The sequence below is a fragment of the Chlorocebus sabaeus genome, chromosome 17, assembly GCF_047675955.1.
Source record: "Chlorocebus sabaeus isolate Y175 chromosome 17, mChlSab1.0.hap1, whole genome shotgun sequence".
Lineage (NCBI taxonomy): Eukaryota > Metazoa > Chordata > Mammalia > Primates > Cercopithecidae > Chlorocebus > Chlorocebus sabaeus.
The window spans coordinates 1,613,730-1,623,851 of record NC_132920.1 but is presented as its reverse complement, the minus strand read 5'-3'; the positions used below and the strand labels follow the sequence as shown (position 1 = coordinate 1,623,851).

The 10,122-nt window shown below is 43.0% G+C and overlaps 1 protein-coding gene across 2 annotated transcripts in view; it reads left to right on the top strand.

The window, feature by feature from the left end:
* GMDS (GDP-mannose 4,6-dehydratase) overlaps positions 1–10,122 on the top strand; it is a 629,552-nt gene that overhangs the window by 510,935 nt on the left and 108,495 nt on the right. For both annotated transcript variants that reach the window (XM_007973861.3, XM_007973862.3), the window contains one exon: positions 7,702–7,798. In XM_007973861.3, the coding sequence (XP_007972052.1) occupies positions 7,702–7,798 (97 nt within the window). The remainder of the gene's footprint in view (positions 1–7,701; positions 7,799–10,122) is intronic.

Genomic DNA, 10,122 nt, shown 5'->3' with positions numbered 1-10,122 from the left:
ACTGGCTTAGCTTACTGGCTGGCACCTAGTGGGTGCGTGCTGAAGATTTGTGGGGGTGGGAGAAAGGGAGATGGATAGACACAGTTGTGTAGGTGAAAGAGGTACAGATGCAGATGGCCCAGAACAGTGGCTGCAACTCTGGGGGTGCTTGGGCACTGGTCCTTTGGGCACTGCCTACTTACTGTTGGCCCTGCAGGAAGGCCTCCGTCAGTTTTGCTTTCCCCCATGCAGCAGAAGCTCCATCCTTATCCATTGGGGGTGGCTAATATGCCCCAGTTGGGTAAATATAAATGAAGTAGGCAGCTGGAGCACATTTAATGAGCTGTGCAAGGTAGCGTGGACACGCTGAGGCTCATTGAAATGCTAGCCCTGTATCAGAATATCCTTTCACTGTCATTTTCACAGCCGAGGAGAGCCATCTCTGGTCTTGTCTTTTTATTATCATTATTATTATTTGATCTCTTGAGCTATCCTCAGCAGGCACCACCTGACAAGGCTTTTTCCGTTGAGTTCATCTTCCTAGTCTGACTTCCTAGGGATGAAGCTTAAGAAAAGACTGAGAGGAGAGCCTCCCTATTAAGTAATTTCTCAGTCCTACTGCTAAAAAGAAGAAAGCAAGGGAAGTATTGACCAGTTGACCACTCAGAATTGGGGTCCCTCTAGTCACTGCCTGGCCTCTCTCTTCCCTTGCTCTGCCAAAAGGCATCAAGGAGCCACCTCCACACACAGCCTCACCCCATCCACTCAGCTCCCGACACCCTATCCAAGTAGCTTTCTCTGATGTGCCCAGGGCCCTGCTCGAGTCCCTGCATCCTCCTGACATCTGCCCATCATCACAGTTTGGCAGTGCTGACCGCCCTCCTCCCTGGGCTGCTCAGGTCGCATCCTTCACCTTGGCCTGCGTCTTCCCAGGGTTGCCTGCTCCGTCTTCTCTGCAAATTTCACCTGCCCACCCTGTTAGTGGCTTTTGTGGTGATGCAGGATCTGGAATGTTGATGGTGCCAAAGACGTCAGCCCCTCCCCATCCAGAAGCAGGGTGACAGATGAATCCTGTAAGGAAGTGCTGGGTCTGTAGTGGAGCTAGTGGGACAGAATACCCATTCTGGGGACAGAGCTCAGGCTGGGCTGTGCTGAGGCCCATCTTCTTCGTTCCAGACTCGCTTTCTCTGCAACGTAGAGGGGCCTGCGGGGTGGGGGTTAGTCACTCACACTCTGCTACTTACAAAGCTCACATTTATAATTCTTTTTTCCCTTCTTTATTAGATGTTTTTGTCCAGTTACCCCAGCACCCTAGTCCTCTAATCGTTGTACGGGAGTTCTCACAAATCCCTGCTATCTCCTACCCTCCGCTTCCTCCCTGCCCATTTCCCTGGCTAGGCCCATCTGCTGGGGAATGTTCTGTGCTCTGCTGTTTGGGGTGCTCTGTGGGCCTTTTCCAACATACAGAAATGTTTGTTGTTCTGCTGTGGTACACTGTCTTATTTAAAGACAAATATTTGTTTCTGGAAATTCTATTGTCCTGTGTTACAATTACTTTGGCATTTATCTCCATGTTTCCAAATAACATGTCGTTACTGATTTTTCCCTTCTAGGCTTTATCTATTGGCCTCCTCTTATTCAAAACAAGAGTTCTGCTCTCTTTTTCTCCCCTTGACCCATCCCTCCATTCTCTTAATACTCAATTGTTATATTTTAATTTTGGAGTCAAGTCAATATTTACTGTTACATTACCATGACTGATGAATGCTATTCATTCCAGTAAACCACATTTATTTTATTTTATTTTATTTTATTTTATTTTATTTTATTTTATTTTATTTTATTTTTTTGAGACGGAGCCTCACTCTCACCAGGCTGGAATGCAATGGCCTGATCTGGGCTCACTGCAACCTCTGCCTCCCGGCTTCAAGTGATTCTTCTGCCTCACTGCAACCTCTGCCTCCCGGCTTCAAGTGATTCTTCTGCCTCAGCCTCCCAAGTAGCTGGGACTACAGGCGCCTGCCACCACACCTGGCTCATTTTTTGTATTTTTAGTAGAGACAGGGTTTCATCATGTTGGCCAGGATGGTCTTCTCCAGACCTTGTGATCTGCCCGCCTTGGCCTCCCAAAGTGCTAGGATTACAGGCATGAGCCACCGCGCCCGGCCTATTTTATCTTTTATGTATAATTGTCATTTGTTTACCATAGAGCTAACAGATGCCTTCTTTCTCTGTTCTATTCATTTTCTATGTACTTATCACTAACTTTACCCCATACTCTGCCCCAGCTGTGCCAATCACCTCTCTAGGCTCTCAGACCCCTGGTTGGGCTGTCAGTCATATCTTCCTGAGGCAGCCCTGGAGCCTCTGACCTGACCCCGTGTGGACTGGCCTGAAGGTCAAACCCTGCTGTGTCCCTTCATGCTCTGGGGGCTCTCTTAGCTGCTGTCCTACACTGAGCCCCTATTTCCTGACATCTTACTCAAGACTGCTTGGTTTGGTAAAGCAAAATCATAATTAGTTTCCTGAGAAGGATGCATGGGAAACAAATACTTTGTGACAAAATATACCTGAAAATATCTTTAGTCCAATCTCGAAATTAACGATGTTGCTGGTATGTATTTCTAGATTGGAATAATTTTTCTTCAGAACTTTGAAGGTGTTACTCCATTGCCTGTTAATTTGCAGTATCACCATGGGAAACCCAGAGCCATCCTGACTCCCAGTCCCGTCTGTCCCCTGTGGAAAGTGGTTCAGACCTGCTCTTGGTCCCAGTGGTGTGGAACTCGATCTGAGGCGGGTCTAGACCCATTCATTATTGGGGGACACCCTTTCGGTGTAGAAATGCATGTGCCTCTGCTTTGATCAATATTTTTTATTTGTTTTAAGAGAGTTATTTGCTCTGCTCCATTTTTTCTGTACTCTCTTTCTGGAAATCCTATTATACTGACTGCCCTGAGGCACTCCAATGTTCTTATCTTCCTTCTTCTGGTCTTTCATATCTACATATTTTTGCTCTACTTTCTGGGAGATTTCTTCAACTCCCAGAAGATACTCTCAGGTATCTTCAAAATATTCTCTTGAGTTATGAATTTCTGTTTTTTGTTTTCAACTTCTAAAATCCTGTGTTTCAAATTGTTTCTTTTTATGTAGTATCCTGTTCTTGTTTGTTTGATATCTTTCCTGATCTGTCTGAGGATATTAAAGGTGGTATATGTGGAGATTTTCTTGTTTTATTTTGTTTTTAATTCTCTTCCCCCTGCTTGTTCTGTTTCCTCCAAGTTGCTTTTTTTCAGTTTGTTCGTTTTGATTTCTATTTTTTATATATGTGATTTTCCTTATATATTTCCTGTCTCATAATACTTGGTTTTCTGCTTCTTTAAAAGTCGGGTGCCTAAAAAGCTACTTGTAAGTTTTGAGAGCACAGTTAGAGCTTGTTGGCTATTTTATTATAAGAGGACTTGATAAGGCCTTTTAGTTGGAGAATCTCTGATGCCCAGAGGAGCCTCCCCAGTGTCCTCATTGGAACGAAATAGGCCTGACTGCCAGCCCAAGAGAGCTGGGTGGTGGGTCTCAATATTCACCATGCATACAGTCACCTGATTTCCTCTGTCTTCAGCATGGTGACCCACTCTTCACTGAGCCCATAGCCTTCAGTCCAGCCACCTCTTACCTCAGGGAGGGTGAGGCAGTGAGCGGCCAAGCAGTACGGAATCAGGGAGAGGATCGAGCCCCAGACTGCTGCCTGCGGAGACTTGCAGTCAGGCCTCACTTCCTGAGCATTTGGAGACTTCTGCAAGTGTAAATTGGGGCCATTCTCAGCTCTCCCACTGTTGGTTTAGGAGACTTTTCTAGGGCTTCTGCTAAGTCCTTTAACACTCATCCATCTGCTTTCCAGCTTCCAGAATTTGGTTTCTCACATCTCTTTCCCGCCCTCTTAGCTCATGTGAGTTTATTCCTTTTTGAAAGGTTTCTGGGGAAGGAGCAAAAGTGTGTGAAAACCACCATCTTTATCCAGAAGCTAATGCTTCCTCCAGGCCTGCCCTATGGCACTGACTAAATTTTAGCTTCTGCAGCTTCCTACTTCCATACCCTAATTAAATAGCCTAATTAAATAAATCAGAATAATTCCTGAGCGCTTTTATGATATTTGGGTCACTACAAGGAGTGTGTTGCCCCCCCCACACACTTAGGTCTAATAGCCCCAAACTTGACTCATGATCACTACAAGGAGTGTGTTGCCCCCCCCCACCCCCACCCCAACACACACACACACACACACACACACACACACTCTTAGGTCTAATAGCCCCAAACTTGACTCATGTGGCTGACTTTGCTCTTGTTGTTCCTTCAAAGGAATGCCGAGTTGAGTGGATTTTAATAGTGCTTTATCTTGCCTTATTGTCCTTGATTCTGTTTTTCTTCAGTGCTTTCTATTGCTATTTAATGCTTATTAGGAGACAACAATTTATTTTAAAAATTGAATTATACAGGATCCGTGCTTGGTGAGCCGCTGATCTAAATTAGTGGGTAGTAATTCTTGTTAATTAACCGAATCCTCTCCTCTCTGTCAAGCCACCATCATTTCATTAACATTGCAGCTCTGCTTTGAGTCATAACATTGCTTGTTAGGACATGTTAGCTGTTACCTTTTACTTGTTAATACAAGTGTTTCATGTTTTGTCGTAACTGAATGTTTTTTGGCACTTGGTGGAAACTTTTGCTTACTGCCCTCATTCAGACCTGGTGCAAATTAGAAAGTGGTTTTTGCCAACTCAATTCAGCTTTGAGCCATTTCCTGATTACATTTGCTTATTCAATGTAGCTATATTAATTGTAGAGGGCAATGCCATGCCCTTGGAGACTGTTTTGACTGTAGACAGCATTTGCAAGATGAAAGTTCAGCAGACAGTGTTCAGACAATGGCAAAAAGTCATGCAAGGGAGCTGGTGCCTGTTGAGCGCCAAAGTAGCACCAGACCCAAGTCTGACTTTCAGGCTGTATTTAATAAACCCCTTAGAGAGGGAGTGTTTCTCCTTCAGCCTTTTCGCATTTCAGCTAGTGTTACAAATCCCAAATGTTAGTCTATGACCAGCAAAGCAATCAAAGAGAATCAGTAGTAGACACTAAAATTCAAGTGGTCTAGCCGTGCAAGCCGCTGCTATAAACAGGAATTAAATGCTTTCCTTCAGCTGAGGGGGAGGCGATACCATTAACCTGATCGGCCAAAGCAGGAGTGGGCAGCTGTGGCCTGTGGGCCAAATCCCAGCTGAGGCCCTTTTTTTCTTTTTTTTAAACTGCCCTGGAGGTAGGGACAGGTTTTACAGTTTTAAAGGGTGGTTAAAAAAAAAAAAAGAAGAAAGGAAAGGCGGAAGAAAAATAAGAGGAGGAAGAAGAAACAAAAAGAGGAGGAGGAAAAAGGAAAAATATGTAACAGAGACTGTATGTGATCTGTAAAACTTTAAGTATTTACTATCTGGCTCGTCACAGAAACAGTTTATAGACCCCACTGAAGTCTAAAGACCCCTCAGGCGGGGCCTCAGTCCTCTCCTGACTCACATGCTCCCTCCCAAATCAAGAAAAGCTCTCTCCAACTCTTTACCAAGGCTCTGTTGGTTTAAAGATGTGTGTATGCTTGTGTGTGGTTTTTTAAAAATTGAATTATAAATGGATTTGAATCACCAGTCCTCATGTTTGTGGCATTTGAGATTTACCAGTGGAAGAACAGTGCAATATTTATGTGCACATAAGTCAGCATGGCCAATCACAGACCAAATACCCAGCTACAAATGAAAAATCCATCAGCAGAACTGTAAACGGTATTTCTGTTACAACTCTTTGACTTGGTTGGAGATACTATCATGCAAGTATCTGCTGAACTTGTTTCTCTTTGCAAAGTATGAAATGTGAGCAAAAATATTTAAAACGTGCCTGTGAAATACAAATATACTTTCATCTACTGAAAGCCTAACCAAAATTTAAAAAAAAAAAAAAAGTTCTACTTAAATAATTAACTTTAGAATTAGTTAATTTTTAAAAAAATCGTGACTTAACCAATTGTCCTCCCTTCCTGTGGATATCAGCTAAGATTTGGTCTTTATCCACAGGAGATGTATGAGGGTCATCATTCCTTTAGGTTATGTTTTAAAACACTTTGAATCTCCATGCTCCAGAACATCCACTTAACGTTTCCCAGTGAATTTTCCAAAAACTTTGCTCTGATACTACCTACCAATCCCCTTGCTTTGAAATTCTTAGACCTACATGACCTGCCAAACGATCTAGTCAACATTAAGAAAGAAATGAAAACAAATTACCAAACATCCCTTTTTGTGTTAATAATCAATATAAAAGTCACGGGGAAATGACCAGTTGTATATTATTCAACATATTGTGCTATATAATTCTCTGCGCTACAGGACAATTTTCATATTTGCCTTGAGTCCACTGGTAAATTCAGCACACTAACAAACTGATTATTCCTCCAATATCTCCCCTTTTCTACCAGAACATTCAGGTGACTCATCAGAAATAAGGCTTATGAGGCCAGTTTATGTCTTTAATTCTCAACCTATTCCAAAATATAACTGGGATCAACATTTAATGTTCATTTTCAGTGGTGCCTGTGGCTTACAAAGTCAAGTAACTAATTTTGTCTTCCCCATGGTGACTCTGACCCAGACAGCACCCAGAATTGTCCTGTGTCCACAGGATTCATCTCCAGCTCATAATGCAAACCGGTTCTAATGATAAATGGTAAAGTCAAACATGCCATACTTGTTCATTTCTTTTCTTTCTTTGCCAAAAAGTTCATATGTAAAAATAAATAACCCAAATTATATACTATTATAGAAATCCAGAGGTTACCATTAAGCGAGTGGCTTGATTTATAAAAATGAGAACATAAAATGGATAAGTAGAATTTTAGCGAGAAGGTAATCTCGAAGCATATGAGCTCATCCTGCATAGTGTGGACTTGAGGAGTCGCTCCTGGGGTCCTTACTGCTGTCAACCGTGGATGTTCAGGGAAGGAAACTTGTGTGCAAACAGTATCCTAGCTAGGTCAGAGGAGGTTGTAGGAAAGTAATATTGATATACCCTCTCTCAGCAGGAAACGAACAATTAGTTGTGTACTTTTTGGAGGTTTAATCATCTGAGACTTATTAAGGGGGCCCACCATTGACTGGGAAGAGCAGGAGAACTTGTATCTGATCCGGGGATGCTTTGAATGGTTAATTAGGTTATGGAACTTATTCCCAAATGGAATGCGTCAACTTAACATTGAATATCCCTAAAACTACAAAAGAAAGAAAAGAAAAAAGGGGGAGGACAAAAGACATTAATTTATAATAATTGATTTAATTAATTGATTATGATTAATGACCAAGAATAGTCTAGAGAAATGCAAAATCTTTGAAATCCCAAAAGTTGCCCAATTTTATTTTCTGGCTAATCTGTTCATTTCTAAAGCCTCACTTCTGAATTCATCATGATTTTCTTAAAAAGAAGAGGAAAAAACCCTGCCCTTTCAGAACAGATCTAGAACGGTTTGAAAGTCCCCGTTGCTTTAATAATCAAGTTGGGCATCAGCCTGTGCCGCTGCAGTTAATGAGCTTAAGCGCTCCTGCAGGGAGAGGGCCGGGGCATCCCAAGGTGCTACAGCATGGCCAAATGTTCCCGAGCAATTAGGAGCTGACTCGGTGTTTATCTTCTTTACAGGTGGGAAGGAAAGAATGAAAATGAAGTGGGCAGATGTAAAGAGACCGGCAAAGTTCACGTGACTGTGGATCTCAAGTACTACCGGCCAACTGAAGTGGTAAGGACTCTGGCCACCCAGTGCGTGGCCACATTTGGCTGGCTGACTGGGAAAATGCGCTCATGGAATGCCTGCTGCCAGTCTTTGGAGCTGTCAGTTCAGCTCCCTGGCATCCCTCAGTGTGCATTTCCAAAATCAGAAAACAATGAATTCAATTTAAGATTATCATTCTCACCACAAACTTCATTGCTCTATAAAGGAAAACAAGAGTTAAACCCATCAAAAGAAATCATTGATTTCAGAAATGGAATTTCACATCACAAGCAGATCTAGTCATGTTGGTCTTCTATTCTAATGGCTGGTCCCTGATAGCCCACAGGGTGCCTGACTTAGCAACACCCTCCCAGACCTGCGGGACCCCTGGGGCTGGAGAGCCTGCTTGCCTCTCCAGCCGCGTCAGTGTCTGTGTCTGTGTACTCATACACAAGTACACACTTGCACACTATACCATAAATGGTTTCCCCTGCATTTTTTAAGGCTCAGGTCAGGTACCACCCTGTCCATGAAGCCTTTCCTGGCCAATACGTCAGTACTGCTGAATTCCTTCCCACTCCTTTCTTTGTATCCGCATTATATGCTCTACGTGATTCTATTATAGTACCTATTATAACTCACTATAATCTAATCATTTGTTTACATATCTTTCTCTCTTTACCAAATTGTGAACTCTTTGAGGATAGGGACTTTAAAAAAATATCTTAAGGCCAGGCATGATGGCTCACGCCTGTAATCCCAGCACTTTGGAAGGCAGAGGCAGGCAGATCACCTGAGGTCAGGAGTTCAAGATCAGCCTGACCAACATGGTAAAACACCATCTCTACTAGAAATACAAAATTAGCCGGGCCTGGTGGTGCAAGCCGGTAATCCCCGCTACTCGGAAGGCTGAGGCAGGAGAATCACTTGAACCCGGGAGGCAGAGGTTGCAGTGAGCCAAGATCGCACGCATTGCACTCCAGCCTGGGCAACAACAGCGAAACTCTGTCTCAAAAAAAAAAAAAAAAAATCTTAGACTAGACTATAACAAGGTAGGTACTTAATAAATACTGACTGATTGCTAGATGGATGAGTGAATTTCTAAATACAGAAGTTCCTGTGTTAAAAAATGGTTGTTAGAACATAACATCCTCCTTTCCTAAATTTATAAAGCTGCCTAGCCTGCTGTTATTGCTTTAATGAGGTCCATCCTCACCATAGAAGCAAAACTCAACGTAGAAAATATACCTGAAGATAGTAGAAAGCATCGTCTCCAGAGAGAAACGTTCGTATGTGTTACCTAGTGAAGTGAACATTAACTGTGAAAATTGAATTTTTTTGAAACCATTTTCCCTGTGTTCTGAACAAAATTCCTATCTGTTGTACAACCTTGGAGAGGTTAGGAAAACTCCGTGGAGGAGAGACTGAAAGTGAATCGGTCATCATTTACCACTCTTTAAAATGTCCTGTTTCAGACAGAAGGAAAAAACTGTGTTTCATGCACTCTGCACACCGGAGGAAATAAAAAGGAAAGGAAGTAACCAATGCTTGGGAGAGGTAGGGCTGTGGAGTTGTGCATTGTCCAGCCAAAGGGCGTGGCCGGGGCTCCGACGCAGCGAACAATTGTTCCCGGTGCTAATGGAGAGTGGGTGTGCCCAGGAGAGGATGTGTACTGGCCCTCGGGAAGGGAGATGCCAGCCACACTGTGCTGACACAGCCAGGACTGCCGGCTGGAGCCCTGAGCTGTGCTGCCATCTGACTCTCTGGCCTGAGGAGGTGCGACAGAGATGTCAGTTTTCTGGAACATGGCACAGATCACATATTTGGGCAAATGCGTTTCAGTATCTACAATCAAAAATGGCCATCTCAGAGAAGAAATTTACTAAGCCAACAGAAACCTCAATTTTTACAACTTAAATGTGGCTCTTTCCCTCTCTGACACCAAAATAGTTTCAAAAGCTAGGAAGTCATTAAGAATGGCTTGTCTGTCATTCCTACTTAGGCAAGGTGTGGGATTGATAAGGACACAGAACAAAAGAATTCACTGAACAGGAAAAGGACCCTCAGACTAACAAGACTGTTCTTGAATCTGCATCGACCCCCTTTCCTGCTGTGACCGACTCCGCATCCCTCCCATTTCTTTTGTTCATTCAAATGCTATCATCATACCTGTTCTGCAGCTCTGTTGACACTAGCATTCTTTCAGTATAAGAGTGGTATCTGATTTCATATACTTACTTTATTTTTCCACTGATTTGGCTCTCTCCTGAGCGTCCCTTTACTGTCCAATTTTGAATCTTGAACTACATTTTATCTTTCTAAGCCTCTAGGCTGCATTAATTTCATTCACT